The 23,459-nt window shown below is 44.9% G+C and overlaps 1 protein-coding gene across 1 annotated transcript; it reads right to left on the minus strand.

Annotated features, from left to right (window-relative positions):
• Positions 1-4,530: 4,530 nt before the first annotated feature.
• MPEG1 (macrophage expressed 1) lies at positions 4,531-6,729 on the minus strand (the record flags this gene model as incomplete). Its single annotated transcript, XM_080719784.1, has 1 exon — positions 4,531-6,729. The coding sequence occupies exon 1, from the start codon at positions 6,682-6,684 to the stop codon at positions 4,531-4,533; it is 2,154 nt and encodes a 717-aa protein (XP_080575910.1). The 5' UTR covers positions 6,685-6,729.
• Between the last annotated feature and the right edge of the window lie 16,730 nt (positions 6,730-23,459).

The following is a 23,459-nucleotide window of genomic DNA, read 5'->3' on the forward strand; positions in this document are numbered from 1 at the left end:
GTTTAATGTCGCAGCCTTTGAAGGGTGCCCACATGCTAGAGCTCCCCAAAAGAGCCTCACAGCAGTTTGGGCTCCCCCACCCCCTCCAGCCCCTCAGGGCTTCTAGGCCACAGGGAGGGGAGAAAGATGGAGGGTTCACGGGTAGGAAAAGACAGTGAGGTGGCGGGAGGTAGAGGAGGAATAAGGATGTGCTTTGACAGCTGGGAATGGGCATCGGGAAGAGACTTCATCAGGCAGGAGGTATAGGTGAGGGAAAAGACAGGGAGTATCAGGGGAGGGCTCATGAGGGTGTGTAAGGAGTCAAGGCCCCTCTCCTTGCCTTCCTGCCCATCCTGGGCTCCACTGTCTTCCTCTCCAAGGATGCGGAGGAAGGGCCACCTCGTCCTTATGCTTCTCTTCCTGCTGGCCTTTCTGGACAGAAGGTGTCTGGGATTTCCTTCTGGAAATGGTGCCAGGCAAGGCAGGGGCTATTTCCTTACCTTTTCTCTTGTGCTGGCCTGGGAAGGGATGGTCTTGGAGTCAGCGAGCACCCCTCCAGCAGATCCCTGTGTGTCCCCTACTTTGACGGAGGGCGCTTCCGCCAGGGGGCTCCAGGCTGCTTATTTGGCGGTCTCAGCACCAGCAGCCTAGTCCTCCCTCTCAGAGCCCCCCGGATGGCATAGGGGATCGGGCCAAACCCTGTCAGATGCTCATCCCTTAAATGGCCGTGTGGTGTCTACATGGTGGTTGTGCGTGCCTTTGTGTTTTCATCCCCTTTTTTGTAAAATTTGGACTTCTCTGTGGTTTTGTACTTGGTCAGCAGTGCTCGTCCTGGTATTGCACCGCCGTGTGCAGGAGAGGACCTGGGGGGAGGCCTGCGTGGTGCAGGGGGTGGCCCCCGCTCCAGTCCTTGTCGGTGGTTACTGGCCGCGCCTGGGGTTGAGGGCAGGTGAAAGCTCCCACTCCTTCTGTTTCTACCCGCTGTGTTTTGAAGTTTCTCGGTGTTGGTCTGTGAGAGGACGCCGCCACCTGGTGCTCACAAGGTGTAAGTACAGAACAATAAATGGCGAATGAACAACCATGCCTGTGTCTTGGTCCTCCTGGTCAACCTTCTGCTTTTTGTGGATGGGGGCACCTGAAAGCCGCATTGGGGTTGCTTTCTGGAGTCCACAGGCAACCGGTTATAAGCCCTTCCACCACATAAGGGGAAGTCCCTGGGCTCTAGTTTTTTTCAATTTCTACATCTTTTCTACCCACATATTTTGACCTCTCCTGACTCCTGGTTCCCTCAAAGAAACAGACCACGTAGCAGGGGAAATGGGATAATAAACTTTGAGGGAGAAAATATATATAGATATTATAATATAATATTATAATATTATTACTTTTTGAGCCGGGCATGGTGGTGCACACTTGTTAATCCCCGCGCTTGGGAGGGGAGACAGGAGGATCGCACAGGTTCAAAGCCAGCTGCTGGCTTAAGAGACCCTGTTTCCAAATTTTAAAAAGTATAAAAATAGGTCTGGGAGTATAGCCCGGAGGTAGAAGGGTTTCCAGGAACCCCAGTACCACAAAAAATTATAATATTATTACTTTTTAAATTGTTTTGTGGTGCTGGGGATTGAAACCAGGAACATTCTACCTCCAAGCTACACCACCCCCAGCCCTATTTTTTATACTTTATTTTGAAAGAGGGTCTCACTAAGTTACAGACAGCCTCACTAAGTAGCTGAGGCTGGCCACGAATCCAGATCTTCTTGTCTCAGCATCCTGAGTACTGGGATTACAAGTGTGTACCACCACACCTGGCTCCATATATGTATAATATATGTGTAAAATATGTACACACACACACACACACACACACACGCACGCACACACTGAATCTTACCCAGGGGATTCTACATCTGAACTATACTCCTATCCCTATTTTGTTTTTTATTTTGAAATGTAGAGTATCATTAAATTACTGAAGGCCTTCCTAAATTGCTGAGGCTGGCCTCGAACCTGTGATCCTCCTGTCTCCTCCTGTCTCTGCCTCCTAACTACAGAGATTACAGGCATTACATTACAGAGATTACACCTGGCTGAGAAAGATCCTCTTTAAAATCACGAATGCTAACTTCTTTAAAATTCTCTTCACCTGGCTACAACATAGGGACTATTTTAATCACTCGTAGGCAGTGTTTTCAATAAGTGTCAAATACAAATTATCCCGATATCGGTAAGAACATAACGATAAAAACAGAGAAGCAGAACCAACGCTGTCACCCACTCTGTCTTCATCTCCGATAGCCGGTGGGGTTTCTTGGGAGCCAGGAGCGGTCTTTCCACAGACATCGGCTTAAGCTGGTCAGTAAGGAAACTGGAACTCAGTTGCACCTGTGAGCCCTGCACCCGGGAATAGACTGTGTAAAGGGATACAATCAGTGTGAACTACAAGTTCCCACATGCTGATTACATATGATCAGTCAGACAGCATGTTAGTACATTTTTAATGCATACTCATATACAGTATTGTTAGTAGACATACAAGTTTGTGGAAAACTTTTTATTTTAATGGGCAGTTTGTGCATTAAAAGTCTGGCAACCTTTGCCAAAGTTTTTGCCTTTCTGATTCAGTAACTATTAAAGAAAGAATTTAAAAGTCAGTATTTGCAAAAAAGGACAGTACATCTGGAACCTACAAAACACCCAGAGGTTTACGAGAACATTTTAATGCTATAGAGGCAGGGTTCAATGAAGAAATTACAGAGGTCAGTGTCCTTCGCCTGGCAGTGGAGAGAGCAGGGCTCAAAATCTTACTCATTTCTCTGTATCTTGGTTGGAAATGAAAGTATTTTCGTTCCCACCTTCCCTCCAGAAATAGGGCCTATCATGAGCTCAAACCCTTAACTGTGAGCATCGGCAAGAAGAGAATGTCACCCTTCATAGAAGTGAACTCACCAGTGACATTAGATTTAACAAATAAGTATACTTTTATTAAAAGAAATATGGGAGAACATTGGTGTTGTGGAGGTAATTGCAATTAGACAAGACCGGTACTCGGATTCAGCAAAGCCCCCAATATTACCAGGCGTCATTCATGCGGCCTGCTGGATGCCGCAGGGAGGTCAGTCTGGACCTGAAGGGATTGTCCCAGGTAGTTCTGGATCCCTTTTTAGTTCATGCAAAGATGAGGATGTGATGTGGCTGGCCCCCTTGATACAGAGGTATAGGCGGATCTATCGGTACTCTCTGTAATACCGCTTGGGTGCTAGGGAGGAAGTAATACTTGCATGTAGGCTTACTTTTTTTTTCCCCTAGAAAAAATAGACTTTCTGTTGGAATGTGCTGACTGTGTGTGTGTGTGTGTGTGTGTGTGTGTGTGTGTTTGCACACCTGTGCACCTGTGCTTGTGATGGGAAGAGGGGAAAGGTGATGGCCATCTGCAGAGAGGAAGGGGTTGTACTTTGGCAACTTAGGACAGGAAAACATGAGGCTTAGTCAGAATGTAGAAGTCCTAGCTGGACGTGTTGACACACACTTGTAATCCCAGTACTTGGGAGGCTGAGACAGGAGGATCGCAGGCTTGCAGCCAGCCTCAGCTACTTAGTGAGACCCTCTGCAACTTAGTGAGACCCTGTTTTTTTTAAAAATAAAGAATAAAAAATAGGTTAGGGGTGTATCTTGGAGGTAGAAGATCCCTGGGTTCAATCCCAAGTACCGCAAAAAAAGAAAAATAAAGAATGTAGAACTACTTTCAGTGCCACGTCTATGACAAGTGAGGAACTCGATTCCAGTTTGCCTTGAACACCGGAGTCTTTTTCAGTTTTTACTTTTCTTTACTTGCTCTTTTCTCCCAACAATCCCTTTGCCCTTGACCTCCTAATAAAAGTTTATGTTAAAACATTTTCTGAGGACTTGTAGACATTAGGAATCAGCTGACCAAGAGCAGCCTGGTCGAAGTCAGTCCTAATTGTGGGGCATCTGGAAAAGATGGGATCGCCCTAGGTGACATCTTTAAGATGTGCTAGTCTGTCCACATAAAGCCCTCAACGCTAAAAAGCAATGACCAAGCAGGGCTTCCTGCATCTTCCCAGGGATCTGGGAACATAAAACCTAGACAGCTTTAAAAAAAAAACTGGTGCTTAGAGGCAGAAACTCTGACAGCTCATGAAATGGAAACCATGGCCCACTTCAGACTACATGCAATTTCCAAATCCAAACACACCTACATTCTCCCCTTTTTACACACACACACACACACACACACACACACACACACACACACCTGGGTGAAGACAATTAGGGATAAATCCGGGAAAGACACCCCCTCTCTGTTCTAGTCCTGGTAGGCTTTTGCTTAATGCAGGCGCCCCCGCCTCCCCACTCCCAACTTTGGTCCTGTAGCTCCTTTCATTTCCTGACTCCGAAACCTAAACAAGAAGTCACAAAGTGATACCTGACATATGCTGGAAAGGCAGAAGTGGAGGAGAGAGAAGGAAGGAAAAACAAGCTTGCCGCTGTGGTCTCAGAGATGACAGATGCCGTTTCCCAGAAGAGATCGATTTATGCCGGGCTCTGCTCCTGGTCTGGGTCAGGAGTGTCCCCGGTCCCTGCAATGTCTGGAACCAAACTCTGCTTCTCTTCCTCGATGACCTGGTACTCCTTCTTCTTGTATTTCCGGGTGCCATAGATGACCACAGCAATGACAGCTGCCAGCACGGTGGTGACCCCCACTGTGACTCCAGCTGCTGCCCCTCCAGACAGACCGCTGTTGTCGCCGTGGACGACCGTCATGGCTCTGCGCAGCTCCAGAGGCTCTCCCAGTCTCCACTGGTGTGTCTGGGAGTCCTTAATCCACGATTTTGCACTCTCGGTGTTTGTCACTATTACGGTGTTGGTGGCCGCCTGACTCATGAGGGGTGGCCGGGTGTAAGGAGGGAGCCTGGCAGGGGGCAGGGACCCTCCGGTAAATATTCCAGCTTTGACACAGTAGGACACTTGGCAGCCATCACTGATGAGGGCTAGGTGCTGGCTGAAGCCTCCAGGACACTTTTTTAGAGAAGGTGCTCCTGTGTCTCTGGATATGGCAGAATTCACCAAGGGGTTTCCAACCACACAGCTGAAGAATCCACCAAAGGGGACCGAAAACCTGTACCCCAACTCATAGTCCAGAGAAGTACAGACCGTGAGGCTTTCAAAGAGTCTCAGAGGGATATAGCCAGCGGGACACGACTGCGCGTTGGTCATGGGGTTAATGCTTCTTCTGCTGAAAAGGCCCCCAAAAAGAAGCCCCGAATTTTCAGATACCGAGCCACTGGCCACACACCAAAAAGCCCGAAATTCAGCCTTCGCCACCCGGAACACATCCTCACACACCGTCTTGCAGAAAATGATCAGGGTGCACTTCCGGCGACACTCTAGGTGGTTGTAACCTTCCTCATGGACCTGAGACAGCAAGTGGACCGGGGAGTAGCCAGAGGGGCAGGAGAAATCACCTGTGAGGGGATTCCTCTGCTCCAAGTTCTCGCAGAGGAGGACAGCTCCGCTCCCTGAGAGCTGGGTGCACTCCTGATAAATCCCGCCGAAGGAGAAATTGGTCATTTTCCCCTCGCAGGACCCATCATCGGTATTGGCCTGAAAGTTAAAGTTGGGCGAGTTGATGTCTGTGCATCCAGGGATGGTGTTGAAGGTGTAATAACGTTTCACGGCGGCTTCCACAGTCCTGGACAGTTTCTTCACCAAGGGACCCGGCAAGTCAGGCAGCGTGTCGGGCTTGATGAAGAAATGCAGGGGCAGGCCAGCACGGTCCACGGCCACCAGGTGGTTGGTGATGCCCTGCTGCCAGACTTGGAGGGTGATGCCTGGGTAAAAAGGAGCCCCTCCGAGGCTCTGCACCCTGGAGTTGGTTCTGTTTGAGAGGTAGCTCTTGGTCAAGGAATTCTGGGAAGTGTAGTTCTCCTCAAATTTGAAGTTCACAAGGTCTAAGAAGGCCATTCCAGCAGATGCAGTCACGGAGCTCCGGCTGCTCTGGCTGTCCTGAAGGAAGGAGGACCTGACGTGATCCTCCTGGATGAGAGCAGCCCCTGCATCCACACTGGTGATGACGTGGGTGCCATAGTTGAGGACCAGGAGTTCTGCCAGGTAGGTGGCCATCCTCGTCTGGTTATTCTCTAAACGGTCACAGATGTCCACGAGCGCCTTCTTAAACCCCCAGCTTAGTTCTGAGGACGGCTCAACTTTGACCGTGTAGACCAGGTTTCTCACCTGCACGCGGGTCGTGATAGCTTGATCCTTCACCTGAAGGGTCTTCAGCCTCTGGAATTCGGGGGAGAACTTGCCGTTGACTTTGGAAAACAGGGAGATCTCCGTGTTGATGGACAAGGAGGTGCTGCTCTGATAGTTCATCCAGGAATCCAGGATTTCTGAGTTCATCTCCAGGTTGCTCTGTTTCTGGGGGATGGTGAAGACCGCATTGGGGATGATGTACCGTCCATCCTCTGTGGTCCTACAGTTGGTGTAAGTCAAGTTCACCACACGTCCCATGTCCATGTTCCGCAGGTTGTCCCAGCCCCCTCCCGGGAGGACCTCCAGCACAGGTAGCTTCAAAGCATCCTTGCATTTTTGAAATCCAGCTTCCTCTGTCCCTTGCAGGTGCGTGTCTGCTGCGGCACACGTTGCCAAGGCCCAGAAGAGGACGGCAGCCCTGAAGCTCTTCATGGTGCAGAGAGCCCCAGCCACACACCAGCCCCCAGCGGCCGCCAGAGAACACACTGAAAGATGGCAAAGAAAGCAGTTGCTGAAACAGAAATTTCAACAGTTCTCCAAAAGCCACCGGTTCCTCTTGAGTCTAATGTCCTTGCCAAATGGGGAAATGAGAGTTGGTTGGGATATTAACTTCCATTAGGACTTGGAAAAAAAAATAGGCTGCTGTAGCTATGCAAACAGAGCTTCTGCACTCTTAATGGTTCACTGCCCTCTGCTTCCTCTGCAGCTGCTGTGGCCCCCAGCAAACGTGGGGCCCCCCACACCCACTCCCTCCGCCAGCCTTTGGGTTTTGTTCATTGTCTTAAACCTGATGTTTTAGGTTGTGCCTGACTGCTCTCCCCTGAGACTCCGGTATCAGTTTCCATTTACTGGAAATGTAAATGTTAGTGGTGATGTCACCCTTACGGAGGTCCCCTGGCCCCGCCATGCCCAGGCTCTCTGTAGGTGAAGGCTGACCCCTGGGTTTGCCATTCACCTGAGGCAGAGGCTGGCCACAGAAGAAAGGGGTGAAAGCTGGGACACACTCCTGTGAGTCTAGGGGAATATGTGTGATAGTCTCAGTTTTGGAGATGCCAGTGTCTGAATCAGAGCTTCAGGGATCTGAAGAGGATGTTCTGTTTTCTTCATTTCTTTTTCATCTTCTTTTTTTTCTTTTATATTCTCCTCCCTCTTTCCCTCTCTCTCCTCTCTCTCTCCTCTCTCCTCTCTCCTCTCTCCTCTCTCCTCTCCCCTCTCCCCTCTCCCCTCTCCCCTCTCCCCTCTCCCCTCTCCCCTCTCCCCTCTCCCCTCCCCCCCCCTCTCTCTCTCTCTCTCTCTCTCTCTCTCTCTCTCTCTCTCTCGTCTCACACAGAAGTTCTGGGGTTGGAACCCAGGGTCTCACATGCTGGGCAAGCATTCAAGCATTCTACCAGTGAGTCATAAGCCCAGCTTTTCTTTTCTTTTCTTTCTTTTCTTCTTTCCTTCTTTTTCCTTTCCTTTCCTCCTCCTCCTTCTTTCTCCTCCTTCCTTCCTTTCATCCCTCCCTCCCTTTCTTTCTTCCTTCTTTCCAGGGATCAAACCCAAGGACATTCTATCTCTGAGATACACTCTCAGCCCTTTTTATTTTTTATTTTGAGACAAAGTCTCACTAAGTTGCTGAAGGTCTTGCTAAGCTACTGTGCCCGGCCTTGAACCTGCGATCTCTTGTCTCTGCCTCCCAAGCACTGGGATGTCAGGTGTGCGCCAGCCACCATCCACAGCTGGATTCTGTTTGATTCTGTTTCTTAAATGCTGGGAAACCCCAGTCTTTGAGTGAAGGTGTTCCCCCACACTGATGGAAATGTTCAAACAAGAAAAAAATTCACACTATGATCTAGACTTTTATTTATCAAAAACGCACAGTGGCCAGGGAATATATGCACATGTATACACATTTATATATGTGTGCCTGAAATTTGCAATAACTTGGTGCCTGCTGCTAAACATTTAATTCTTTTTTTTTTCAGTGGTACTGGGGTTCCTGGAAGCCCTTCTACCTCCGGGCTACACTCCCAGACCTATTTTATATTTTTATTTGGAAACAGGGTCTCTTAAGCCAGCGTGGCTGGCTTCGAACCTGCGCGATCCTCCTGTCTCTGCCTCCCAAGCACGGGGATTACAAGCGTGGGCCACCATGCCTGGCAACATTTAATTCTTAATGTAATTGTTAAGTACATATAATCAGTATAGGTGTAATAAAGGAATATGGCCTCCTCATTACCCTATTTTTAAAGCGACAATTCATTTTTATATCACTCAGGAAGCATAGTTTCATGAATTCCTTTTGGTGTGCAGTTGCCAAGTCTGTTAGACCCTATAATTTGGAATGATGTTTGCAGACCTATTGATCTAGTTTTAGGTTTAATTGAAGCCCAGCTTCATTAATTCTTCAGGACAATTAGAGTGTGTCTTAGTACTTTAGTGGTAACCAGGGAATCCAGAGCAGTTAACAGAGCTTGCAATGGTACCGCCATGGCTTCCAAAGTCACACCATTAAACCAGGCACAGTGCTTAGACTGAAGTAAGATTTTGAATTTTCAATTTCACAAGGCATGTTTCAATTCGCAGGTATCACCACTCTGTCACCTGTATGCATCCTGAGAAGAAGGTTCTGAGGAATCGAATGATCTCATATCGTCACAGATGCAGCTGAGAAATGTTTTAAAAAGAGTGGGCCCAGCCGCCCAGTTCCACAGGCTGCCTTTCATTAGTAATTAATTATTTTAGGCCCCTGATGGTGTCTAGAAATGCCACATCATGTGTCTATTGATTCCATAATCATAAAGCTTCGGGAAACTACTATACCAGTCCCCCATGAAGGATTGATTTGTGAACCAACATCCATTCTGTACTTAGCTAGAGAACCAAACACCTGCACAGGATGTTCTAGTTCACTTATAATCAGCTGGTTATAAACCCATACCTCAGCAAAGATCCCAGAATTAGAAAGCTGAATGCCTCTGAGTACTTCCAATGACTCAGTAGCTGTGCACGTCTCTTCCAATGCTTCGAGGGACAGCTCCTGAAAATGGGAATACTCTCTCCTACCCCCACTGTCGGGAAACATGTTGGTAATTTCCTATTCTCTAATTCCTCTGTACTAGCTCCTAAAGCCACTCCCCCAAATAAGAACATCGCAAGGCGACTATGGACAATTCTATATTCTGGCATGCCTAAGTATTTAAATAGCTAGTCATTGTCTTCTTTCTTTTATTTTTACTATAGCCTTCTCTTCATTTCTATCAGATAAAAAGAGTTGAAAATAGCTACAAGAGCCAACAAAAGTGAAATTATATGACACAATATTTTACAGCCATCACATTATTTCCAACAATTTTTTTAAAACACAGGAAATTAGTTAATAATAATGGGGAGGGGAAGGGTGATATACACTCAGCAGGATTTCCAACTATACTATAACTAGATGGATCCACACCAACTCATGGATAGTGGTCATTTCTAGTTGGTAGATGATGAATTACTTTGATCTCTCTCTCTCTCTCTCTCTCTCTCTCTCTCTCTCTCTCTCTCTCTCTAATGTGCAGGACAAAATTTTACTGAAAATTACTGACTATCAAACAGCAATGGGTACCAATTTTGTACTCAGGGGGGGTATATAAAGCAGCAGAAGAAAGAAAAACAGAAGAAGCAGAAGAAGAAAGAAAAGGAAACACATTATTTCTGGCACTTTAGTATGCTTAAAGCAAATTATTTCTGGCACTTTAGAATGCCTGTGGGCTCTGTGATCCCTGTGCTCCAGGATGCTCATCATTTCAGGAGAAACAAAGAAAGGAGAAGTGCAAATAATGGGAATTTGGGGCTCGTCCTAAATTTGCATACTAGGAGCAGGAAGAGTGGCTCATAATGATCAGGTCTGAGGAAGTGGGGCCACGAGTTTGAGCAGTGTGTTTCACCCACCTCTTTCCTGTCTTACTCCTTCCAACAACAATTTCCTCTGTTTTTTCTTGTACTGGAGTTCATATGCAGCCACATGAATTCTCCAGCCCAGCGGGTCAGCCTGGAGGAGCAAGAGGCTGCAGCTGAAGGCTGAACTTTGGCCCCTAGCAGCAAGACTCTATAGGAGGTGTGTGTTTGCAGCACAGAAAACCAATTTCACTTCCTCCTACAAGAAGCAAGAGGGAAGTCCCACGTCTGCGTGCTTTCTCGCTTTCAACATGGGCAAACTTCTGACACCACCTCATGCAGAGCTAAACCGTGACTCATGTCCAAGGTTCCTTCTGGGTGGACATGAAACTGGTTCAGGTGTTTCCCACTTCTGCTTTTCACCTACCGTCTAAAACAGTTGCTTTTGCCAAAATATGTTCCCTTTATTATTTTCAGCAAGAATTTATAAGGCCAGTCTAAAAACCAGCAGGTAAATAATTGATAAATGGATTGGAGGACTATCACTTTAATAGACTTTGAAATTTTATAAACTTCACTCTGGCAAAATCTAAGAGGTGTTGTTACCAGAGTCCTAGGTGAGAGACCTGACCCTAGGGATCCAGAACCCCAGGTCCAGCTACTTGGCTCAACAGGAAAGATCATGGTGAAAATATGAAAGGAGATTTTATCAGCGTAGCTACACAGGGGCCTCATTGGCACAAGAAAGTTGCTGCTACCTGGGAGGTAGCTCTGAGTCATCACAAGATGTGTATCACACCTATCAGACCTTGTTTGTGCAATCCCAGGCAAACTGGAACAAAGGAGATGCATTCCAAATGGAGATTGTGATGCCACACTTTTAATTCTGCTGTTAGCCACCCATCGGATTTTTATGGGCCAACGCAAGGAGTCTCATAGCTGAATGGGGTGCTGCACATTTGTAATCTCAGTACTTGGGAGGCTGAGACTGGAGGATCGCAGGTCCAAAGCCAGTCTCAGCAAGTAGTGAGACTCCCAGCAGCCAGCAAGACCCTGTTTCAATAAATAAATACATAAATAAATAAATAAATAAAATAGGGCTGGTGGAGTAGCTCAGAGGTAGAATGCTCCTGGGTTCAATCCCCAAGATCAGAAAGTTAAAAAAAAAAAAAAAACCCAAGGAGTCAAAGTCCCTGTTACAGTGTCAGCGAAAAAGCAACATTATTCTCTGAACAAAATAGTGTCTCAAAATGTGATGTTTTGAGAAGAGCTGCATCAGCTACTCCTCAGAGGCTGTTTTTCCCACCAGGATTATTTGTCTACTGACCACAAAAGGAGGAGCACAGTGGTTTCACGGCTCTTTTTAATCTGGAGAGTAAAAACAGAAGGTCCATGGGAAATTCTGCATATTCCTATTAAAAACTAGGCCAGAATTTGGCAGCCCAACCTCTGTTATTCCTGTTCTGTGTTAGTATTTTTTTCCTCCTCTCTCATCCCTCTTTTTCTTTCTTCCTCTCACTTTCCCCTTCCCTCCTTCCTTCCTTCCTTCCTTCCTTCCTTCCTTCCTTCCTTCCCCCCTCTTTCTTCCTTCCTTTCTTTCTTTCTTTTTTCTTTCTTTCTTTTTTCTTTCTTTCTTTCTTTCCTCTTGTGGTACTGGTGATTGAACCCAAGGACATTCTATCTCAGAGCTACACCTCCTTTTTTTCCTTATTTTTAAACAGGGTCTCCATAGGTTGCGGAGAGTCTCACTACACTGCTGGGGCTGCCCTTGAACCTGAGATCCTCCTGTGTCAGCCTCCCAAGTACTAGGATTACAGGTATGAGCCACCACACCCAGCTGCCGCTTCTTCATCTCATGAACCTCTGCTCTGTTCCTGTACGTTTTTGTCTTTACCATTTGAAAATTTTGGTTTGGAAGACACATGTCTGTGATTTCAAGTGATACTTCCACCATACTAATGAAAGAAGAAATCCTGTCATGGCACAGTCTCAGCCTTGGCTGCCCCTTTTCAGGCCAGATTTTCAGATGAGCTTTCAGCTGAAACAAAGTGGAAGTTACCGCTGGCTTTCTTTCTCCCTGCAATCACCATGAACAGGTAAAAATAAATAGGTGAAGTGGTTCTTCTACCACAGGGTTATGGGTAGTTTGGAGCTTCAGGCCCTCTACTGAAGTATTTCTATTGCCTTTTGTATGTATTTATTTAGTAATATAAATAAGTGATTAAGAGTCTGGCTTGGGGGGGTGAATCTTCTCAGTCCCCAGGTTTTGTTCTGCTTCACATAGTCACTCAAATAGTTCATATGCTAGATGAATAAATATGGATGTGAAATGGAGTTGAATTCAGAGTTGAATTTTAAGCAACATCCTGGCTCCCTGGAGTTGACTCTGAAAAAGTTCTGGAGTCTCCCTGAAATTTTATTTCCTCATTTGAGAAGCAAACACTGGCATCTAGGTCTGTGTGGCAGATGAAATCGCAAGCAGGATGGACTGCGGCCATCCATGGAGAGCGCTACGTATTCAGGTAGGAGCTTGACATGTATCAGCTCTCAGATAGATGTCATACTTACGTATCCAGCCTTGGTTATAGTTCATGTTTTCTATTTTTGTTGGTGCATGGTAGTACATCATAGTGAGATTCAAAGTGATAAAAACATACAGGCATAGAGCACCTGTGTCAATTTCCCTTGTCTTTTAAGATGCAGGTAAAGAGACAGACAAGGCTGGACAGAGCAGGCCGTTTATTGAGACTGAGCCACTCCCCAAATCTCCCAGGCCTGTTCCCGCTCTGAATCCACGGGTCTGTGGTGTCTCAGATCAACTTATGTCCCCTAGATTCCTTCAGTAGCTCTAGCCTCCCAGCAGCTAGGCTGCTGAGCGCTCAGGGCGAGCCCATCCCCACACCGTCAATCCTTTTGTCTCTTTTCCAGAGGAGGCTGAATCCCAGTATAGTAGGTCTTCACCTGCTCAGGAGCTCTCACCCAAGCCCAAAGTGTATAGTTGCAAGACTTAACAAATGTGTAAACCCAAGACGAGCAATTACATTTGAATTTCAAATAAAGGCGAGTGTGTTTTAAATATTAACAATGCCTCATACAATATCTGGGGAACACTTATGCTAAAAATGATTCACTGGGAGCTGGACGTGGTGTCGTATGCTTGTAATCCCAGTACTTGGGAGGCTGAGACAGGAGGATCGACAGGTTCAAAGCCAGCCTCAGCGACTCAGTGAGGCTCTCAGCAGCTTTGTGAGACCCTGTTTCCAAATAAAATATAAAATAGGTCTGGGAGTGTAGCCTGGAGGTAGAAAGCCCCTGGGTTCTATCCCCAGCTCCACTAAACAAACAAAGAAATAAATACGATTCATTGCTTACCTAAAATGCATATGTAAAGGAGCATGCTACAACCCTAAGCATGAATGACCTCAAGGTCATTGGCTCCTCCCATTTCTAACAGGCTTGGCTAAAATGTGGAACCCATACATGTGACACCTGGTTTCTCCAGAGCTGGCCGGGAGCTGGGCCACCCAGCAGTGCAGGGGACTGACCTCCATGTGGTGGTGAGCACATGAGACAGAGGCAGGTGGAAGCCTAGCAGAAAAAGTTCCTCTGTTTCCTTCCTCCAACAACTGCTTTGAGCCTGGTGTTTTCCTGCAGTCTATTTGGAGACATTTGCATGATTAAACAATGATGTGTGTGTGCATGAGTGTGTGCGTATGTGTGTGTGCATGAGTGTGTGTTGATCTGTGATCAGATCAATAACATTTCCTCTTATATTTGGTTCATCTCCTTCCATTTCTCTGTCTCACCTATGCTGCCTTGGGATCGAACCTTCCAATAATATAATAATCCACTAGTAGTGGATTATTAATTATTATATAATTATTATATAAATATAAATAAATAAATATAAATATAAATATATTATTATATAAATGCATGGCTATTTAAAATATTATTATTATATAAATATATAAATAAATAATATAAATACTATTATTAATAATCCACTAATAAAATAATCCCTCTGTTGCCCTGTCCCCCATAGGACTATCTGCATTATTATTCTGTGAAGCAATTGGCTTTTTGTTCACCTCACCTCTCTCCTTTGTCAAAGGGACGCTCCTCAGGGGCAGAGGCTGTGTCTGGTTCATTGCTCATTTTATTCCTGGGATATGGCACAATATTTGGGATGTAGTGGGTAATGGGTCCATATCTGCTACTATTGAATGAACAGAGAACTGAATAAAACAGACAAATACGACAATATAGATCACTGGCTGGGAATGAATATTCAAGCCCAAGCAACAGGATGAAAGGGCTTTTGTTTCACTTTATTCTACATTTTATAGCACACACTGGGGTCTAGCTTGTGATACATGTATTTCTTAGCAGAGGAGAACTTGATGTTCTGGTCTGAAATTATATCGGTGGTAAACTTGGAATTCATAAGCTTGGTATTGTGCATAATAAATAAAATGAAATGGTACAGAGGCAGTTCTCTTATGTACCAGAGGATTTCACCCTATTGATCTGGTATTCGACACTTGGGTCCTCCATGGCCAAACCCACATCCACCTCCATACTCTGTCTGTCCTTATTTATAGCTCCTGAGGCCGGCCCAAAGGAACCCAATCTCAGCGTTCAACCTCTTCTAACTCATCTACCTAGGCACATAGTCCTGTGTTGCTTGACACTGGGAGTATGTTCTGGGGAAGGCATCATTAGGCCATTTTTCACTGTGTGAACATCATAAAGTGTGCTTGAACCTAGATAGTATAGCCCGTTAAGACTCCTTTACAATCTGTAATCAGTTTTAATTTGGTTTCCATATCCATCAGAGGTAACTTAATGTGGCCTCTTATTGGTGAAATTAGCAGTGGACTTTGTACCTAGGGGTCATGGTGAACAAAACCACAGGAGACTAAATCTAGTACCAGAGAAAACAATTCAGCCAGAGACCTGATTCACAGGAGATGGATGAGGCTGCTGCTGGCATCATTGCCTATTTTACAGTAAACTTTAATAAATAAAATAATAATGATCAAAAGCATGTTACCATATGTAAATAAACACATATGCCAGCCCCGGGTCGTTATTCTCACTGTTAAGCATTATTACTGTACACAATTGTACCTGCACTACTTTTATATGGCTGGCAACACGTTTACACCAGCTTCCCCACACACGAGCATTGTGTTGAACTGTGACGTCGTGGAGGCTGTGATGTACTGTGATGTCATAGTGTTGTACTCTGGTGTCATGATGTTATACTATGATATTACAGTGGCTGTGGTGTCATAGGAGATAGGACTTTTTCAGCTTTATTGTACTTTTATGGGGCCACTGTTATGTATGTGATCTGTCATTGACCGAAATGCCATTATGCCGGGAATGACTGTACAGGCAGGGTGCACAGAAGCTGGGACAGGAGCTATTAACAAACCTGGGATGTCCTGGATGTAGTAAAAATCCCATAATGCCAATGATCAGGAGGGCATTAATAGGAAAAGGAACTGGTCAGTATAAGGCAATGAAGGGAGGTGTGTGTTTATAATGGTTAGTTCAGATCTTGGCTACTAAGAGGTTCTTCGTTCTGGTTTTTACCTGGTTTTGGATAGGCCTGTCTGTCTTTTATATCTCCTGGTCTCTTTGAAGCTAATCTTCTAATTTCTACCAGGGGAAATTAGAGCATCATGGGTCAGAAAAAATAGCAAGGAATTCAGAGACTTGAATTCTATTCCTCATTCTGCCACTAACCTGCTGGTGACTTTGGGCAAGTCTCTTCTCAAAACCTGCTTCAACTAACAGCTAATAGCTAACTAATCTCACAGCAGTCTACTTGAACTAACAGCGCTGGCTGTGACATTTTACTAACACAATTGAGGAATGTTCTGTTGTATATAGGTCATGGCATGCAAAATTTCCCCTGTGTTGGTTCTGCTGACGCTTCCCCTCGACTTACTCGCTTGTGTGGTTTGTAACTTGGGCACCCGGAGCTCGTTTTCCACTAGGGTTGTTTTATGGGGGGGGGGGGTTTACTCTGCTTGTGGAATCGTCCTTAGCCCAAGGTGGTTCTGCCTTCGCCTCTACTGGCCCTATGCTGATGGCAGTTTCTTGGTTTGGATCAATGTGAACTAACACCCACATCTGTGTACACACAGGTCTCTTGACTCTCTGGGACAGTGCCAGCAACCTTTTAACACTGGACACAGAACCAGTGAGCTGCACCCCTTCCCACAAAAACCCATAAAGCCCTAGTACCCCACTATTAGGTCTATGACTGGCTCAGAAATCCCCTGAGCTGGAGGGCTCCAGCCCTACTTACTGCTCTGATTTCGAGTTCTCTCTTCTTGGCACTCAGATATTTCCCTTTCTTGATTTTGAACTTCAATATTTGTGTTTAGACAGATGTTTCTGTGTCTGAATATGGATAGTAAACTTTCCATATGTTGCTCGATCAGTCCAATTCACTTTTCTTCTTCCTTCCTTCCTTCCTTCCTTCCTTCCTTCCTTCCTTCCTCTTTCTTTCTTTCTTTCTTTCTTTCTTTCTTGCTTTCTTGCTTTCTTGCTTTCTTGCTTTCTTGCTTTCTTGCTTTCTTGCTTTCTTGCTTTCTTGCTTTCTTGCTTTCTTGCTTTCTTCTTTCCTGTACTGGGGATTGAACCCAGGGGCGTTCTGTCTCCGAGCTACATACCCAGCCCTATTTTTTTTTTTTTTTTTACTATTCTTTATTTTGAAACAGAGTCTCACTGAGTTGCGAAGGGTCTCGCTAAGTAGCTGAGACTGGCCGCGAACTGCAGTCCTCCGGTTTCTACCTCTCGAATGCTAGGATTACAAGCATGCACCACCACACCTGGCTTTCAATTCACTTTTATTATTATTATTATTATTATTATTATTATTATTATTATTATTTGGCACTAGGGATTGAACCCAGGGACATTCTACCTTTGAGCTACACCTCCAGCCCCATCTTGCTCTTTATTTGGAAACAGGGTCTTGCTGAGTTGCTAAGAGCCTGGCTAAGTTGTTGAGGCTGGCCTCAAACCTGCAATCTGCCTGTCTCAGCCTTCCAACTACTGGGATTACCTGTGTGTGCCACCCAACCCAACAGTTTGTGATGGGTAATATTTTGGAAAATAAAACAGTGGACACATATCTATTATAGTACTAGAGCTTTGGGAAATAAACTCTCCTATTATAACACAGGCGTGTGCACACACACATACACACAATAAATTGATACCTTCGCTTAAGTTTGAATTCTTTCCCCAGAGGTCATGCCTTCCTCTGCACAGGGAGAACTCAGGAGGCAAATACAATCTGCCTCGCCTGCTCCCTGCACCCCTCAGAAGATGAAGATCTGCTTTCTTATCAAGCCATAAGCACAGAGATTTCCTGGAGAGCAGAGAGGGAAAGAGACCAGCAGCAGCCTAGTGAGGAGGAGGGAGGGAAAGGAGAAGAGAACCCAGGACAGGAGCAAGAGCCAGGTCCCCCCTTCCCTGTGCCTTCAGGGTGTGTGTGATAATATAAGTGGATTCTCTGTGAAGAGAAAAGTGTGTGGTTGGAGCATGGGAGAGAAATCTGTCAGGGGAACTCAGCTTGAATCCGAGCTTTGCCACTCTCCTGCAAATTGCTCCTTTTCTCTGGCCTTTAATTTCCTCAATTACAAAATTAAAGGCTTGGATTAAATTTGTGGCCTTTAAACATTTTTTTTTCCAGCAGTGGAATCTTTATTTTCAAGTGGAAACTTACATGCGACTAAAACATTATACGGAAAAGAGGTGCTGCGTAGGTTGAACAGCAGGCAGAACCCAAAGCCCAGTGTGGGTGCCTCCCAAACTCTCAGAAGCCTGCGCAGGACCTGGCAGGCTGGTGCAGGCCTGTGATCCCAGTACTTGGGAGGCTGAGACAGGAAGAGCACAGGTTGGAGGCCAGCCTCAGCAATGTAGTAAGGCCCTCAGTAACTTAGAGAAATTCTGTGTCAAGATAATAAAATAGAGGCGAGCATGGTGGCGCACGCTTATGATCCCGGCATTTGGGAGGCTGAGACAGGAGGATCGCGCTTCGCTGCCAGCTTCAGCTACTTAGCGAAATCCTTTGAAACTCAGTGAGACCGTTTCAAAATAAAAAATAAATAAAATAAAAAGGAGGGCTGGGGGTGTAGCTCAGAGATAGAATGCCCCTGGGTTCCATCCTTAGTACTGAAAAAAAAAAAAAAGATAATAAAATAGGGCTGGGGTATAGTTTGGAAGTACTGGGTTCAATCTCTAGTACCAAAAATAAATTTAATAATATATATTCTACCTGTGTAGCACCTTAAGACACAGTTCAAAAATTCTCAGTTTATTTTTCTTTCCATTGGGTGTTTTTTTTGTGTGGTTTTTTTTTTTTTTTTTTTTGTGGTACTGGGGTTCCTGGAAGCCCTTCTACCTCCGGGCTACAATCCCAGTCCTATTTTATATTTTTGAAACAGGGTCTCTTAAGCCAGCACGGCTGGCTTCGAATCTGCGCGATCCTCCTGTCTCCGCCTCCCAAGCTCCCAAGCGCGGGGATTACAAGCATGCGCCACCACGCCCGGCACCATTGTTTTTTTTTTTTTTTTTAATTGAGGCATTATAATTATGATGAGAAGGAAAGTCTCCCTAGCTATACAGTTCATGGGACAGTGCTGAAGAAGCAAGGTCTCCAAGAAAACAGGAAGTCAGAGTTGCCAAACGAGGAATTGAGGGTTTTCAGAACATACAGCATTCTTCCTTCTGGTACTTTTCACCTCCTTTCTGGACGTGCCGTTCCCACGCCATGGCCAACTGTTGTGTGATACATAGAAAAACTGCTGGGCTGAAAAGGAATTCTTTTACGAACCAGTTGTGAGACATTAGCAACTTATTTTACCACTCGGAGCTCTAAGTCTTCACTTGTGAACTGAGGAATGGATGGACTAGTTTCTGGGAGCTCACTTACAGCTCTGGAAATGTGCGGAGATAGAGTCAGATTGACGGTTTCCTTCCCCAGAATGTACCGAGCAAGTACTACTGTCAGGCAGCACAAGCCTGGCCCTGTGCACTAGAGCCTGGTGGGGAAACAGACATCGAATAAGATTCCTATGTGAATGCAAATCAGAGAGGGTTAAAAAAATGCAGAGGGAAATCCAGCTTAGCCCAGATGTCAGGGTGGTCCTTTGAGACAGGGAGAGAAGAAATAGAGAAAAAGACAGATGGACACAGAGACAAAGAAAAAGAGACAAAGACACACAGAAAGATAGAAATAGACACACACAGAGACAGACAGTCAGACAGACGAAGAGGTAGAGATAGACCAAGACCAAAGAAGGAATAGAGACAGATATACAGAAACAGAGGGGAAATGGAGATAGAAACATACAGACACAGAGAGAGATAGAAACATTGACAGAATGATAAATAGATAGACAGAGACAGAGACAGGTAGAATGGAGGAGAGTGGGGACGATGGCTATAACTGGGCCATGGGTGTGTCTGCCAGTCAGAGATGTCGATTTCATGGTATGTAACCCATGACGAGGACAGGGATCTCCTCCAGAGGACCAGGACACTCAAATGAAGGTGTTTTTTTTTGTTGTTGTTGTTGTTGTTTTTGGTGGTACTGGGGTTCCTAGAAACCCTTCTACCTCCCGGCTACACTCCCAGACCTATTGTTTATATTATTTTTTATTTGGAAACAGGGTCTCTTAAGCCAGCGAGGCTGACTTCGAACCTGCGCGATCCTCCTGTCTCCGCCTCCCCAAGCGTGGGGATTACAAGTGTGCGCCACCACGCCTGGTTCAAATGAAGGGTTTTATTCAGGAAAGTACAACTGCACCATTTCTCTTTTTATTGTTATTTTTTATTTTTTGGTACCAGGGATTGGATCCAGAAATATTCTCCTTCTGAGCTATACCCCCAGCCCTTTTTATTTTATTTTATTTTTTTTGTTTTGAAACAGGGTCTTACTAAATTCCTGAAGATCTCACTAAGCTGCTGAGGCTGGCCTCAAACCTGCAACCCTCCTGTCTCAGCCTTCCAAGTACTGGGATTACAAGTGTATGCCACAATGTCAAATTTTTATTTCCTTTTAAAAATCTCCCTGTGGATTCTTGTTGGAGATACATTAGGGTCATTCTGTATAACATTTTATTCAGTTTTTTATGACTATGACAACAAATTACCACAAATATAGTGGTTTTAAGAACCATAAATATGTTCTCCTAGCATGCTGGAGGCGAGGCATCAAAACTCAAGGTGCCTTCAGGGCTCCATTCCCTTGGGAGGTGTCCAAGGATGCTCTATTTCTTTGCCATTTTTAGCTTCTCAAGACCAAATGGACTCCTGACTTGTGACGCCCTCTGCATATCTCGGCAGCTTTTGCTCTGGCCACCTCATCTCCCATTTCCAACCCCGTATATCAAGTCTGGTCCCACATCCCAGGCTCTGTTGATTGACAACTTTGGACGACCATTTTTCAGCCTGCCGCCATCACTAGTGATAACTGATGGCCCAAGGCTTGCACACTTTTGCCCTTAGTGCCTTTGGAAGGGTGGAAGGCAGGATTTCCTGTCATTCTTTACAGACATCCCAATGACCCTCAGCTATGAGAACAAATACGAAGCTTTCTAAAGTGTCCTCAACCACCTGCCAGCACATTCCTCAGTGCTCCTTCAGACGGGACGGTGCTCTGACTCTTGCCAAATATGATTCTTCGTCATTAATTATCACCATGGCGCGGTTACTGTTTCCTCAGCAAATGTCAGAGGGGACAATAGTGCAGGGTGGTGTTTAAATCTCGGGTCGCTGGACATTAGGAAGCAGAGTCTGGGTTTTACTAGGGGCAGCAGAAGGTGCTTCACTGGAGGGGAGAGCATTTGTGAAAGTGTGCTTTATGTTATCTTGCATTGACTTGGGGTAATGGGTAATGAGAAGAGGGTCTTCATTTCATTACAATGTAGTTTTATGCTTTGATTTAGGAACGCATTAAAATGAGGATTTAACCCAGGGGGAATCTACCTCTATACCCTCAGGCAGGGACAATCTACCTATAAGATATATACTCAGCTGGGAGGCTGAGACCGGAGGATCGCCATTTGTGGGCTGCCTCAGCTACTTAGCGAGGCCCTCTGCAACTCAGTAAGACCCTCCGCAACTCAGTGAGACCCTGTTTCAAAAAATAAAAAGACTGAAAAATAGAGACGGGGTTGTAGCTCGGAGGTACATTGCCCCTGGGTTCCATCCCCAGTACCACCAAAAAAAAAAAAAAAAAAGATATACCCTAAGCCCCATTTTATTTTTTACTTGGAAATAAGATCTCACTAAGTTGCTGAGGCTGGCCTCAAATCTGCGATCGTCCTGTCTCAGCTATTTAGTATTTTTGAGTAGGAATTAGAAAATAAGGTTGCAAGCCTCCATTAGGACTTATTCTTGTAAGTCCTCAGAGTTTTAGCAATTTATCTTTTTCTGTAGTTCTAGCAGTTTTTTTTTTTAACAGAAAGGAAGCTGTGTTCTTAGAAGTGCAATTACACATAGAATTATCAAAGTCACGATCCTGATAATAAAGGGGTAATTACATGTGATTATAAATGCGCTGTCCCAAATTATGTTTACTGTTCTGTAATTTCCTTCAAAAAATAATTTTCCTTTTTTATGCTAATTGAGCCCAAGAAATTATTAAATATAGAAATATTCAAAATTCATTTTCATGTCCACATTACATATTAGAGGGTTCATTCATTTTATAATTTCCAAATTTTCATATATATGTATATTTAAAATGGCTACATATATATTAAATATATTAAATAAATATTTATAGCCGGGCGTGGTGGCGCACGCTTGTAATCCCCGTGCTTGGGAGGCGGAGACAGGAGGATCGCACAGGTTTGTAGCCAGCCGCGCTGGTTTAAGAAACCCTGTTTCAAAAATGTAAAATAGGTCTGGGAGTGTAGCCCGGAGGTAGAAGGGCTTCCAGGAAGTCTAGTACCACCAAAATAAATAAATAAATAAATAAACAAATAAATTATATTTTATATATAATTTCACATACAATATAATATAACATATATAATATTTTATATACAATGTAATCTATAATAAATATATACATTATATATAATATAATATATATATATTTAATTTTCCACTTCATTCAAACCTGGAAACCTTCAGAGGTAATTTATATTTATATGAAAGAACAGCTATTAAAATTATGTAAACTAAGACATTAGTATATCTACTTTTAAAAAGACAATTCATTTGAGTAAGAAACCAGAGCATATTCTCCCAAGTCTTAGATGAACTGGCTTTCTAAAGTGGGATTTTATGATTTCTTTTCCTCTAGTAGCAGTGGATTCACTTTTCTGATATATGTGATCAAAGAAACCATAACTAATTCACTTTTTAATATGTCATCCTTACAGGTAAAGCAAATTTTTGGCTGTGTTTATGTTCTACTTTGCTTCAAAGTAGTTAAGAGAGCAGCTTTCAAAAATATCTGAAATAGACAAGATAACAGATTACAAAGAATGGTGAAAGAAAAAGAGAAGAGATGCAGAATCAGGAATAAGAAGAGAAATGCTCTCCAGGGTGATCTAACTTCTTGCTATGCGGGGACCACAAATTTTACTCCCAACTTCTCAGCAGCCGACATGGGAAGAGTCCATGCTCCCAAGGTCAGCTGTACAATCCAGAGTGCCGATAATGTTCAAAGGAGAGAATTGTTGCAGAGAAGGCAACTGAGAAGGAGTGAATTTCTGCTGGAGTCCTCTGGTGTGAAAAAGTTCTTTGTAGATTCTGATATAATGATGTGTGCAAAAGTCTACCCATCTGGCTTCATTAGGGGTGGACTTTTAAACATCAGTCCTCCCCCTTAGTGGGCCATCCCCAACCCCCAATATCTTGGTGCTTTGTCACTAAAATCTATTTTCCTTGGGTAAAGCCTGCAGCACCGAGGGTGATTCCTTTAGCTGAATATGGGTAGGTGTCGCGTCCCTAAGGCTCCGTCCTGCAGAGCCCTGGGAAAGAACACACAAACGCTGAGTCTGCTGCTGATGCTTCCTCTTTAATGCTTCCACCTTCAATGCACACAGCAGGCAAATATATATCAGTCTCATAACCCCTCCCTCATCACTCCACCAACCCCAAGCTTCCCACAGCTAGGGCATGCGCATTTCTAACCCTCTCATAGGCGGGCTGGTGGTAGCACGAGGCGCTGCGTCACTGATCATCCGTAGGGCGCCTGATAGGGCTCACTGCGCAGGCTCAGGGCACCGCCAGCCTCGTGAGCCTCGTGACTTGGCAACATGCCTAGGTGCCATCTTGAGCCACCGCCCCATCACGGT

Source organism: Muscardinus avellanarius (genome assembly GCF_963383645.1).
Source record: "Muscardinus avellanarius genome assembly, chromosome: 1".
Taxonomy (NCBI): Eukaryota; Metazoa; Chordata; class Mammalia; order Rodentia; family Gliridae; genus Muscardinus; species Muscardinus avellanarius.